We start from the raw sequence: 13,451 nt of genomic DNA, 5'->3' as shown, positions 1-13,451 counted from the left end.
CCCCCCCCTTTCTCCAGATAAGCTTTGTAGAGATATATATTTGATGTCATTTCTAGCATTTTGTGAACTAGACAGACCGCCATTCCTTGGTTATTGGTTATCTTAACTCTGTTGGAATTGAGAGGTTCTTCCTACTGTGTCATATACCACCACGCCCCACAATTTTGACTTCTTTTTTTCAGTTTGCATTTATGCCTCTCTGCCCAGTTGAGTTCTTGCAGGCTTTCAAACATTTTTTTTTTGGAAAAAAAGCATTCAGGAAGTTGCAGTTTGGCTTTCGTATATGTATATGTATTTACGGTCGGTAGGCGAATGTATTTTTGTATTTTTAGTCTTTTTTTTTTCATTCAACTTTTGAGAAATAGTCTTTCAGATGGTTTAGTATTGGCTGCTATTGGTATTTTCATCTCTCAAATTTGTAAAGTAAAAAATACTTGTTTGCATCTTTTTTTTTTAGTGGGAAGTTTATTCTAATGCTTCTTTTAGATAAACAGTGTGCTTTTACCACCTTCTTTTGAGTTCTGATGTATACATTGATTATAGTATATGAAGGAGGATGATGAATATTATTTATAAAAAACTATTCTAAGAATCATGAAATGATGCAAATTTATCTGTTAGGAATTAAGGACATAAATTTCTAATGACCAATGTTAGATGAGCACGACTCTTTATAATTTTGAGTATAAACTCTCATGGCTTTACTTTAAGCTTCTTCAAAAAAGTCTCACACCAATGGAGAGAGTATTATTTGATTATAAACCCATGATCAGCCTTCAAGGAAGGTTACCATGATCAGCTTTGATACCATGTTAGATAAACATGACTCTCCACACAATGGTATGATATTGTCCACTTTGAGTATAAACTCTCGCGGATTTGCTTTGAGCTTCTCCAAAAAGACCAAATAAGCCAGACTTTCATCACCATTCCCTAAATTAGCCATGTGGGACTTTCATCCTCCAACAACCAAATATCAGTGTCTTATGATACAAGTAATATATCTTATTGATATTGCTTGTCTGTTCTAATTTGAGTATCGATTAGTGGATAGAGTATCATTGTAAAGTGGTCGATGTTTAACCTCTCGTCCCTATAGTGTTGATAGGAGAGCCGTAAGAACTCTTTGAATGCAATATGATCCATTGGACATCTTTTTTATTACGAAGAAGAAAACTCAAATAGAAACCGAAACTGTTGTTTTCGACCCGACATAATATCATGAGTTCACTGTTGTTTTCGACCACTGGAAAAATTCTTGTAGCCAAAGAGGCACAATAACTTTAACCATACATTTGTCCACAAGTTCATAACCTTGCCGTAGATCGGTTTCCTTTCCTGCTTCACATCTGCAATGAACTCTCTTGCTTCCATCTGAACTATTTCTTCCTGAAGAAGTGTAGAGATTGCAGTAACTTACAAGAAAAACTATTCTGATGGATATAAGGAAATTTTGTATATAAATCTTACTTTGGTGAAAAATTTGAATCCTATCTTTATTTCTCCTTTGTAAGTGTCGTCCTCCTCGAGCACGACGTTGTATGGAGCTGGCCGAACTTCTATGAATCCTCTTTCGTATCCCTCTGAAATTATTCCACCAAGGTAGATTCTGCTATTTTCGTATCGAAATATGTAAAACATGGAGAAAATTTTTGCTCAAAGAAATAAGCAGAAGCATGAAAGATTCATACACTATTGCACCAACAGATTCATTGCTCAGAAATTTTGTTTGCATGATTCTGAACTTGATATGAGTTATGTTCTTCCAATCAGATGAAGGGAGTTCGAATGAAAACTTCTCATTCCAACAAACCTTCTCATGTTTACCTGTGTCCACAGAACATAGTGAAAGCCCTGACCATGGAAGCATTACAAATTACCATACGAGAAAAGGGCAGAGGGGAGCCAACCTGATGATACTCTTGTTCTATGTTCATGATTTCCACATTCTACCATCACATAATATGCCCGGGAACCTAAAACGAGAAGCAAATCTGAGCATATGAATAAGACGCTAATAATCATTTCAAAGGTCAACAGATCAATCCCACTATTACAATTGTTAAACTAAAAAAAAAAAATGCTCTAAACGGACAAAAAGTACTTCTCGGGTTGAGGCTCAACCCGCGTTAACATTAAGAACAAGTCTATAAGAGAAGATAATACCAAACAGATTGGTGTGTTTGATGTCTCTGGCATTGACAAGAAACACTTCAAGAATCCCACCCTTCATGAATTTTACGTATTGGATAGGTTGAAGTAGCAAGAGCATAAATAGATAGGTTATGTTATGGAGTGGTGATGTTTCAAGTAAATAAAAAACTACCAAGACCATCAATTCCATTGAAATTCAAGATAACTCAGAACATTTAATGGAATTCAATGATCATCAATAACATGGATGCGTTGAAGTTACTACTCAGCTGTATGAGTTACCTGATAAATTTCCCTGCATCCATCAGTTTTTCAATTGGATTCTTGACATGGAAATGAAAAGCAACCTTCCTTTTCCAATCTACACTGAGCACAGTTCCAACTGGAATAAAGCAGAGTAAGAACTAATTGATGCCTAGAAAAGTTCATCCGAGTGATTCCTTATCACTAGGGCTATGTGTTCTTACCTTTTTCTTTAGCCAATAGCTAAGTTTTTTTCGCAATTCTATGTAGTTTAGGTTGAATCATTCAAGTTTGATAAGATCGATCTTGCTTGTGAAGTGATTCAAATCTAAAACAAGTGTTCTTGCCTTGGGATATTCGATCCACGAGATAATTCTCCTACCAACGACTTCAAAGATCTAATTGATGCCTCAAAATTTCTACATTTTAAATACATATCCATGAGCGAGTTCTAGATGTTAACCTTATAATAGAAATCCATTCCCATTGAAAACACATGTATCTCACATGTATCTCGTTACCCAAAGATAGAACTGTAAGTAACCTCTCAAGTCCACCATTAGAAAATATTATCCGTTTTGGGCTTACCCTTTGGGCTTCCCCAGTTGGGCTTCTTCTCAATGTTTTTAAAATTTATCCGTTATGGATAAATTTCCACACTTTTCTAAGGAATGCTTCGTTCCCCTCTCTAACCGACGTGGGATCTCATAATCCACTCGCTTAGGAGTCCGGCGTCTAGCACACTGCCTGGTGTGTGGCTATGATACCATTTGTAATAGTCCAAGCCCACCATTAGTAGATATTGTCCACTTTGGCCCGTTACATATCGCTGTCAGCCTCACGTTTTTAAAAGGCGTCTACTAGGGAGAGGTTTCCACACCCTTATAAGGAATGTTTCGTTACTCTCTCCAACCGACTTGAGATCTTACAGAAACACAAAAATCAGCACAAGCAGGTAGAATTCTTACAATGCTTACATGTTTAGCTGAGCTCCCTGACTGTGTATCCCACTGGGCTCTGAAAAGATCCAAAGCTTCACTATGCTGACGATATTTCAAGAATGCCATGATCATGGCACTCCACGCATTGTATAAAACCCAAGAACGGCTAACGAAATCCTGCTACTTCTAACACAAAACCCATTTGGATCACTCCTCCATGCACCACCTTCAATCATTGAATCCCAGCTTAACGCATCAATAGCTCTTATTACACTCAGCACCATCACATGATTTGGCCTGAGCCCATTTGCGAGCATCATCTTGAAGAAGGCAAAAACAGATTCTGGCTGTCCTGTTCTTACCGAAATCAATGATATAGTCGTCAAAGATATTACGTCCTCTAGTTGAGCATGAAATTTTGGTTGAAGAAGCATCGATCATAGGACGCATCGTATAAATTTTTCTCTTGGGACTTTTGACAAACAGGTTGCGTGCACATCCCGAAAAGCACAACATAAATCAATACCAAATGTTCGTTCCATTGACAAAAGCTTGAGGATTGTTCCGACAGAATGAAATGCAAAACCAGCGGAATCCAGAGAGAGAGAAGAAGAGAGTTAACCTCGCATCGCATTCCAACCATGTCTGCAGCTTCTCGGAAAGTTACAGCTCTGCTAATAATATTTTTCTTTTTTAAATTAATCTAAGATATTGATTTAAATCTTTATTTTTAATCCAAGTAAAATATTAATATAAAAAGCTTCCATTTATTTATTGTGATTAATATATATTTATTGTTTATTTAAATATAGAATTAAAATCTACGATCAACTTTTATTTTTTAGTATTATACAACTTTTATTTATTTATTTATTTAAATATTATTGAAAAAAAAGTTTCATAAAATAAATATGTGTCTATATTGGCACGTGCGGAGTATCATACCAACCATTTTTCACGCATGCCTAAGTGGCACAACGTCTTATAAGGTATGTTGTTTTGTTTACTCCTCCATGCATTGCCTCGATTATTGGATCCCAATTAATGCACTTTTATCTGATACTTCCCCTTTATCAAATCCTTTGTTTGACATTTGAGAATTCTATTGACATGATTAAATTTAAGGCATGACTCTGATATCATGTTAGATGAACACGACTCTCCACAATGGTATGATATTATTTACAGGGCATGACTCTGATACCATGTTAGATGAACACGACTCTCCACAATGGTATGATATTATTTACAGGGCATGACTCTGATACCATGTTAGATGAACACGACTCTCCACAATGGTATGATATTATCTACAGGGCATGACTCTGATACCATGTTAGATGAACACGACTCTCCACAATGGTATGATATTATCTACAGGGCATGACTATGATACCATGTTAGATGAACACGACTCTCCACAATGGTATGATATTATTTACAGGGCATGACTCTGATACCATGTTAGATGAACACGACTCTCTACAATGGTATAATATTATTTATAGAGCATGACTCTGATATCATGTTAGATGAACACAACTCTCCACAAATGGTATGATATTGTCCACAGGACATGACTCTGATATCATGATAGATGAACACGACTCTCCACAATGGTATGATATTGTCCACAGGGTATGGCTGTGATACCATGTTGGATGAACACGACTCTCCACAATTGTATGATATTGTCCACTTTGAGCATAATCTCTTATGATTTTGCTTTGGGCTTCTCGGTAAAGCGTCACGCCAATAGAGATAATATTCGTTGATTATAAACTCATGATCATTCCTTACATTAGCTCGGACTTTCATCCAACAATTACATCAATTATTTTCAATTTTGGAAAGTGAAATTTGGTTGATTTCACAATTTAATCTAATTATCCAATAATTTTTAATTAGTGATACATATTTAATATTTAAGATAAATATGATATATATGTGAGTCCAAATATTTCAATCTTCAACCAAATTAACTCTTTTTTCTTTTTTTTGGTATAATTTCATATTTTTGTTTTTTTTGTGAATTTGATTGGTCAAGAAAAAAAAAAAAGAAATTGTTTATTATATTAAGTACTTATAACATGTTTGATGAACTAGCCCGGAGGAATTCATAATTCCGTTGATCATCTTCATCCAACAGTTATACTCCGAACTGATTCGTTTTCTGTTATCTACTATTGAACTAAGAGCCGATTATGTTTCGAGCACCATGAACCTACAATCAGGTGCGCCGAACTGTAATCGGAATCAAGATTTTTTGTTTTTTTTTTTTGTTTTTTTTGTTTTCACTTCACTTTTGTTCCGTCGCGCGCAATTTCGATGTTCTTAATTTGATTTTGTAGTGATTGAGTTTCTTGGATGTGTTCCGCTGCTACAGAAGCTGCCTAGTTCGTCTCTAAGGGCAGTGGCTGAAGTGGCCGTCGTCAAGCACTACGGTAACTTTGATTGTCCACAATGCGTTTATAACTTTTGGTCTATCATAATCTGTAATCAGCTGATGAAATGAATCAATATTTTTCTCTTCCACTCGATCCATTGAGTATGTAGTGACCGATGTGTGATTTATCTTTGAAGTCTTCGTTTCTCTTTCCTGTCTGATGAAAATTGTTGGAAACAATCGAACTCACAGCAGTGTGATAGTATATTCAAAGTTTAAATGCTTCATTAACTGAAAACTTGAGGTTTTTTTGAGTTTATGGCGATTACATTGGACAAGAAATTGGTGTGGAGGCTATTGTAACTTCAAATTCATTAGCTAGCGTAGCAGTTGTAATATGATAATTTTAATTTGACATTGTCTTTTCAGAGAGTGGAGATTACGTTCTTCGTGAGGGTGAAACAGGAGCTGGAATCTATTTCATATGGGAGGGAGAGGTAACCTTCTTCGGAATTTTGCAGTTGTTGAAAGTTTAGTTGGTCTTGAAAAAGCTTCTCTTATGGTTTACAGGCCGAAGTACATGGTTGCGGTGATGCAGATGGAGAAAATCGTCCAGAATTTCAGTTAAAGCGTTATGACTATTTTGATAGTGGTAAATATATTTTCAGTATTTTATCATTTTTATGCACTATTGTGAGATCAACTTCTGTCAAATTTATTAAACAGGAAGTTTCCTTACAATTTCTGCGTTGTTATTCAACTCATCGTATTCTCCACACTTTTCCGAATAGCAATCATTTGTAGAAAGTCTTTATAACCTAGTATTGGATCATACCAGATTACCGGTGAGATCCCATATCGGTTGGAGAGAGGAACGAAATATTCCTTATAAGGGTGTGGAAACCTCTCCCTAACAAAGCGTTTTAAAATCTTGAGGCTGACGGCGATACGTAACGGGCTAAATGGACAATATCTGTTAGCGTTGAGTTTGGTCTCTTACAAATGGTATCGAGCTAGACACCGAGAGGTGTGCTAGCAAGAACGTTGGGGTGGATTGTGAAATCCCACACCGGTTAGAGAGAAGAATGGAGCATTTCTTATGAGAGTGTGGAAACCTCTCCCTAACAGATGCGTTTTAAAATGTGAGGCTGACGCGATATGTAACAGACCAAAGTAGACAATATCTGTTAGCGGTGGGCTTGGGCTTGGGCTTGGGTTGTTTTCCTAATCTTCCATTAGATTGTTCTCTTGTGTCCATTCTTTGCCGTATAGTCTTTCTTCTTTGAGATGATAACAAATGAGTGATGGATTTCATTAATGTACCCATCTGTATATGCTATGTTATGTGTTTAATTTGATGTACACTTACAACTATATTCTCATCTCGGGCTGAGAAAACAACCTGTGGATTTTGCCTGCTATATGCAATTCTGGTGATGAGCCTGGAAACTAGAAATGAAATCAACTGCTTTTGCAGGAACCTCAAGATCTGTACAGGAACCTGATATAGTTGCTTTGTCTAAGGTAGGTCGTCTAGGCCTTCCATTTTTTTTTCTTTTACATGCAAAATGCATTGTTCTTGATGTTATGCTATCTACATAGTTTACCTACCTATGTGCTTCTGTTTGTGGCAGCTAACATGTTTGGTCCTACCTCGGGAACATTATTCATTGTTAAATCCAATGTCCATCTGGAATGCTGACAGAACTCGTGATACATTTGCAGTTGTTGAGAAAATACTGCAGTTAGAGCCTCTGGAAGTATGTTTTTTCTTGAATACGATTTTACTTTTCGCAAGTAGTGCCCACATTCCCAACTGCCATGAATCTAATTATTTAATTAAACTAAAGATTATTTTTAATTCATTAGTAGAAACATTTTGAATGTTATTGAAATATCAAAGGTCGTTTTATTTTTATATATCACCTCCTTTGGAATATTACTGCATAAAAAGAAGATCAATAAATTTCGTTCTACTTAAACTGAGAATGAGAGTGTTTCCTTGTTCCTGTTGAATCATAGATTTACACTTACTGAAAGGAAAATTATGAGAAAAATTGTGGTTGACTTGTTCCCGTTGAATCATAGAACTACAATAAAGTTGATTCTATTGTTTTCTTTGCCTATAAGCTTCCTAAAATTGTTGCTTCTATTTCTTCCTTATTTTTGGATTCTTTGGAGGCGAATACATTCCAAGGGATTACTTTACCCGAGGCTCCAAAATTTGGAAAGGTTTTTGGTGGGCAGCTAGTTGGTCAGGTATACATATATATATTCCCTGATTTTGCACCATCATTTTTATTTCTTCTTTCGTCATAAAGCACTATCGATAGCTTTTAGAGTGATTGTTTTATAGAATTCAAAGTATAGGGTCCTGGATAGGTTGGGATTTTGCATTGTCAAATGTTCAATGTAGTTGACAGGTGAATCAATTAATCTTAAGTGCAGTTCAAAATTTTTCTTTCTGATTTCAATCTGGTGCTTTATCGCATACCCTTGATATTGTACTTTGTTTTTATGTTTGCCAATCATAACAGCATATTTTCTAAGTATAAAAGGTTTGAGGGAAATATCAATTTTTTTTACGTCTCTACTGATTTAGCAGCCTATGTTGGAAAGAGGGATAGTGAAAGAGATAGGAATAGATAAAATAGATAGAAGCTGCAGTGCTTTATTAATGTCTACTGACTTGATGCCTAGAGGGTTACACAATTCAGTATTTATACCTAATACACTGAACCAGAAATAGTAAATCATGCAAATCTAGATAAATTCAAATCTACTAACAATCTCCTAAAATCTCCTAAAATCTTGGTAGTTTGAATATTTGAATATTTGAATCATATCTCAACTACTTCAAATCATATCTTCATTTTGAATACTTTGAATCATATCTCAACAGCCTATGCATGTCTCAAGATCTGTTGCTTGTATTAATGTGTTTTTTTTTTTCTTGAGTACCACGAATTTGGGATACGGGGCTTTGAACATCCAACCTCAAGGAAAGAAATATATGTTAATTATAGTTGAGCTATGCTCATTTTGGCTACTTGTATTCACATTAATAAACTACTTGATAAATGTTGGCTTAAAAACTATAGGAATATTGTTAATGCTTCTTGATACACAGAAATTCACTTCTAATTCATACATATTACAGGCACTGGCAGCAGCGTCAAAAACTGTTGATTCTCTCAAGTTTGTTCATAGTTTGCATGCATATTTTCTTCTGGTTGGGGATTGTGATAGTAAGTATGACAATTTATGCTGGATCTGAATGCTTTTATTTCTCAGATAACAGACACCCAGTTGTAATATCTAAGCCCATGGTAATATCTTTGCGTGCTTACACACATTTGTTTCCTATCTTCATCATTTTCGTTTGATGATAATTCACTTTCAATTAAATTAATTTGCACGGTGGTGGCAATTTGCTAGAGAATACCTTACCCTCTCATAAAATTGTAGTATGGGGAGATTTCAGGATAAAGTGTTTTTTCATCCAAGGATAAATTTCTGTGTCACATTTAGTGATTTGTCCAAAGCTGTGCAAGCTGGTTTCCTCTTACCTTTTGGATTTTTCAACACTGACTTGAACCCTTGGTTTTATACGCTTCTATGATTATTGCCTTTCTGATTATAGATTGAAGTGTGCGTGAAGTATATACCGATAGTTTAGTACCTTCTGCAGTTTAGAACCCGACTGCATAACTGTGTGTCACCATAAGAAATTCGCACCAATACATCTTCGACATGGAGAGCAGGACTTTTCATGAATAAATTAACTATGGGACACTTTCCGTATCTATTTGACATACTTCAGATAGTGTGAGAAAAATAGAGCAATCTTAAATTAGACTGTAAATATAACTTTGAAGTTGAAAAAGGACGATAACCATTCATTCTTTGCTTTTGTAGTGCCGATTATATATCAAGTTCACCGTATGCGTGATGGAAACAGCTTTTCTACCCGGAAAGTGGATGCAATACAGAAAGGAAATATCATTTTTACATTGCTCGCTTCATTTCAAGTAATTAGCAATCTGTGCACTTTTGGGTGGTTTTTTTTTTTTTTGATTACCATTATGATATAGGCTTGCAGGATGAAGATATGTATGGTAGAATTATTGGAACGATCTTCCAAGCTAGTAAATTTTCCAAACACCTATGAAATTCGCTATCACAACTTTGAATGAACACGAAGGACTCCTAGATAATAAATCGTTTATGCAAATAACAAAAGTTATAGAATAACTGGAAGAGCTTTTGTAGAAGTCAATATGGCCAATTTTGAGCAACAGTCTTAATTATCTGTGGGGAACTCCAAATGAATTCCAACATGGCATGAAAACTATCCCAGAATAATTCCATCCAAATTTTGAATTTGATGGATCTTAGTAAATTAAGTAATGAGAGAAAAATTCTACATTGTTTGACATTTCTTTAGTTTTCACTACAATACTTTGATTGCCAAGACTGCAACGGTTTATTTGCAGACAGAAGAAGAAGGCTTCGACCACCAGATTCCAAAAATGCCATCTGTGCCATCTCCAGATAAGGTGACTAAAATTTTGCTAACTGTGTGTAAGATAATTTCCACCAGAGAATTTCTATTTGGATATTAATATTGATTATATTACAGCTTGTATCAATGGAAGACTTGCGTAAGAGACGCCTTACAAATCCATCTCTTCCTAGGTAAGATTTTTCTGTAGTCCATTTTAGATTTTCTTTGTATGAGCTTTCTGATCATGCAAGTTAGTTGATGAATTCTTGCTTGTTCTTCCTGCGAAGAAGTAGCTCTTCCATTGGTTCTGTTCATTTTTATGGTAGCTTTATGTGCTCCAATAACAGAAACCTTTATTCCGATATTTGATATAGATTAGGTCATGCCGTGCCCTGGATGTATTAAGTCATTTAAATTTTGGTGAAATCAGGTCTAGTTGGTTTACTAATAGAATCAGCTACGGTATTCCTCTGGAATTTCCATTTTATATAAAGTTTGTAATTGAAAAGCATCAATTGCAGAAGTTTTGAATTTCTTCTGGTAGGGTGATTACAAGGTGGATATGGAGACTTACTCGGTGATAGTCTTATATTAAATGTTTGTTTTGCAAAAAATAATAACAAAGATGCGTTTACATGGTGGATATGGAGGCGTGCTTGGTCCATTGACTCATATTAAGTGTGTAACTGCTGATAATGTCATTTTGGATAAGAATTAGTCTATCGTAGAAACAGTTCACAAGAACTATTGGTTATATCAGGACTTACCGTAACAAGGTAGCTTCCAAGACGTTTATTCCTTGGCCAATTGATCTACGATTTTGTGAGCCTAATAATGCAACGGACCAGACCAAATCTCCTCCCAGGTAACCTGGTTACACTTCTCATCTCAGTTAATAATAGTATATTTCTCATATGCCGTTGGTACATTGGATTTATAGAACCGTCTTGAACTATGTTGCAGTTTGAAGTATTGGTTTAGAGCAAAAGGAACACTATCAGATGATCAAGCCTTGCACAGGTAAGCAGCTTAATGGCTTTTAGTTTTGAAAACCTTTTTGATGTGAAGATTAAGTGAGAACTTTCGACATAGTTCTTCTCTCTTATTGCCATTATCTGAGTGCACATTTCTTACCTCTATAAATGAGAGATTTGAAAGGAGACTAAAAAAAATTTCTAGTCTAGGAAATCCTTGCTTGAAATACGCAGAAAATGATGTTTTATTCATATTGCTCTGTGCAGGTGTGTAGTAGCATACACTTCTGATCTGATGTTTCTTTCAGCAGGCTTGAATCCCCATCGTAGGAAGGGTTTGAGGGCAACTTCCGTGAGCTTGGATCACTCGTAAGTACTTCAACGATATTATTTTCAATTCTTTTACTTTCAGTTGCTGACAGTCAATTCAGAAGAAAATAAACAACCAACTTTTATTGAAGAAAAATGAAACAATATAAGGGGGATCCAAGGAAAAACAAGTGCAATTATTTTTTGTATAGTCAATAATGTGAAGTCCTTATGGGCTTTTATAACTAGTTCTTGGAATGTAAGAATGTAAGGTTGATGATTATTGAGAGGGAGTCCCACATTGGCTAATTTAGGGAATGATCATGAGTTTATAAGTAAGGAAGGAATACATCTCCATTGGTATGAGGCATTTTGGAGAAGCCCAAAGCAAAGCCATGAGAGCTTATGCTCAAAGTAGACAATATCATACCATTGTAGAGGGTTGTGATTCCTAACATGATATCAGAGTCATGCCCTTAACTTAGGTCAATAGAATCTTCAAATGTCGAACAAAGAAGTGTGAGCCTCGAAGGTGTAATCAAAAGTGACTCACATATCGAATAAAGGGTGTACTTTGTTCGAGGACTCCAAAGAAGGAGTTGAGTCTCGATTAAAGGAAGGTTGTTCGAGGGCTCCATAGACCTCGAGGGAGGCTCTATAGTGTACTTTGTTCGAGGGAAGGATTGTTGAAGATTGTTGGGAGGGAGTCCTATATTGGCTAATTTAGGGAATGATCATGGATTTATAAGTAAAGAATACATCTCCATCGATATGAGGCCTTTCGGGGAAGTTCAAACCAAAGCCATAAGACCGCTCAAAGTGGACAATATCATACTATTGTGGAGGTCGTGATTCCTAACACGTAATGCCTCTTCCATGATTAGTGAGAGCTGGCTGTGAGTGTAAGAAATACATACGCATGGTTTTATCATTGCCACAAATGTAGAACAAAACTTATGCCTCCATTGCATTCATTTCTGTTCAGGGTGTGGTTTCACCGACCTTTAAGAGCTGACGACTGGCTGCTATTTGTGGTAAGTAGAATGAATGAAGTATTTATTTCATGAAGTTTTGTTTGTGCTCTAAATATACTAACAGAAGCATGAACAGATGCACGCGCCTACTGCCTACAGCACGCGCTGTTTCATTAAGGGCGAGATGTTCAACCAAAAGGGCGAGGTAACGAAGCTAACTACCATATGTTCCTTTCTCTATCTGTTATGACAGGAACTGAATTGTGCAAATAATGAGCAGCTCGTCGTCTCGTTGACTCAAGAAGGCGTTATTCGGAAGGCGAGAGCGCCCAAGTCGTCTCCAGCCTCAAAGCTATGAAGTGTGTCATCTAATGTGGTAGCTTTCAACCTATACTATTCTGTACTATTTGTCCATATGAATGGCTGCAGAAAAAACAGACTACATTCCTTTTCCCTTCTCCAAATTAGCAGAATATTATGGTGAGCTTTCAAAGGTTCAATATCTAAAACAATAACTATATACAGCATACAACTATGTTTATGGTATTTCGTGTTTAGATGTGCGGTGATTGCTTTCCTCTCTCGAAACTCTCTTAGTTTCTTCATATATTTTTTCGTTTATAGATTTTGGATTCGTGATATAGATTTAAAATACGATACATTATGTTTTGTACGAAAGAAAGCTAAAATCTTCGACTAACTTTAGTATAGTTTCATTCTAGATGGTAAAAATAAATTATATTTAGATTGAATGTATCACATTTATTTATAGTTGACTTTTGAGAAAAGTTCGTTTTTCCTCTTTTGATTTAGAGTGTCTTCTAAACGATGTCAAATTATACCGACGGCCAAACTAGACTAAACACTAAATGTAAACGATGTAGAAAAAATATGTTTAATAGCATATTGCTTTGCCGTAACTTAGCAAATCATAGTTAAAACTTTGCTTTACATTAGTATCCA

At 35.7% G+C, this 13,451-nt stretch overlaps 2 protein-coding genes across 15 annotated transcripts; one reads left to right on the top strand and one right to left on the bottom strand.

Moving 5' to 3' along the window:
* Positions 1-1,125: 1,125 nt before the first annotated feature.
* On the bottom strand, positions 1,126-4,006 carry LOC111791648. Of its 14 annotated transcripts, none has more exons than XM_023673057.1 (7): positions 3,366-4,006; positions 2,622-2,816; positions 2,167-2,536; positions 1,911-1,976; positions 1,692-1,854; positions 1,471-1,609; positions 1,126-1,389 (listed from the first exon to the last, which is right to left on the bottom strand). In XM_023673057.1, the coding sequence occupies exons 3-7, from the start codon at positions 2,342-2,344 to the stop codon at positions 1,228-1,230; spliced, it is 708 nt and encodes a 235-aa protein (XP_023528825.1). In that variant the 5' UTR covers positions 2,345-2,536; positions 2,622-2,816; positions 3,366-4,006; the 3' UTR covers positions 1,126-1,227. The 14 variants fall into 14 exon arrangements, with proteins under 14 accessions (XP_023528825.1, XP_023528827.1, XP_023528835.1 ...); XM_023673059.1 differs by having other exon boundaries at positions 3,375-4,006; XM_023673067.1 differs by lacking the exon at positions 3,366-4,006 and having other exon boundaries at positions 2,167-2,227; positions 2,437-2,536; positions 2,622-3,220.
* Positions 4,007-5,417: 1,411 nt separating this feature from the next.
* LOC111791647 (acyl-CoA thioesterase 2-like) lies at positions 5,418-13,047 on the top strand. The gene is made up of 17 exons (XM_023673053.1): positions 5,418-5,572; positions 5,690-5,782; positions 6,154-6,221; positions 6,295-6,376; positions 7,202-7,248; positions 7,359-7,484; positions 7,906-7,983; positions 8,885-8,972; positions 9,643-9,755; positions 10,221-10,283; positions 10,367-10,422; positions 10,992-11,096; positions 11,195-11,251; positions 11,473-11,574; positions 12,500-12,548; positions 12,625-12,693; positions 12,769-13,047. The coding sequence occupies exons 1-17, from the start codon at positions 5,557-5,559 to the stop codon at positions 12,844-12,846; spliced, it is 1,290 nt and encodes a 429-aa protein (XP_023528821.1). The 5' UTR covers positions 5,418-5,556; the 3' UTR covers positions 12,847-13,047.
* The last annotated feature ends 404 nt before the right edge of the window (positions 13,048-13,451 follow it).

This window comes from Cucurbita pepo, chromosome LG03 (assembly GCF_002806865.2).
Source record: "Cucurbita pepo subsp. pepo cultivar mu-cu-16 chromosome LG03, ASM280686v2, whole genome shotgun sequence".
Lineage (NCBI taxonomy): Eukaryota > Viridiplantae > Streptophyta > Magnoliopsida > Cucurbitales > Cucurbitaceae > Cucurbita > Cucurbita pepo.
This window is presented reverse-complemented; position numbering and strand designations above follow the sequence as displayed.

Excerpts from the sequence above, each read along its gene's own strand:
- LOC111791647 (XM_023673053.1), top strand. Across the intron at positions 7,984-8,884 it reads GTGGGCAGCTAGTTGGTCAG|GCACTGGCAGCAGCGTCAAA; the intron begins GTATACATATAT and ends TACATATTACAG. Across the intron at positions 8,973-9,642 it reads TCTGGTTGGGGATTGTGATA|TGCCGATTATATATCAAGTT; the intron begins GTAAGTATGACA and ends TTGCTTTTGTAG.
- LOC111791648 (XM_023673057.1), bottom strand. The coding sequence starts at position 2,344 with ATGGAATTGATGGTCTTGGTAGTTTTTTATTTACTTGAAACATCACCA. Across the intron at positions 1,855-1,910 it reads TAGAACAAGAGTATCATCAG|GGCTTTCACTATGTTCTGTG; the intron begins GTTGGCTCCCCT and ends TTCCATGGTCAG. Across the intron at positions 1,390-1,470 it reads GATTCAAATTTTTCACCAAA|GAAGAAATAGTTCAGATGGA; the intron begins GTAAGATTTATA and ends ACACTTCTTCAG.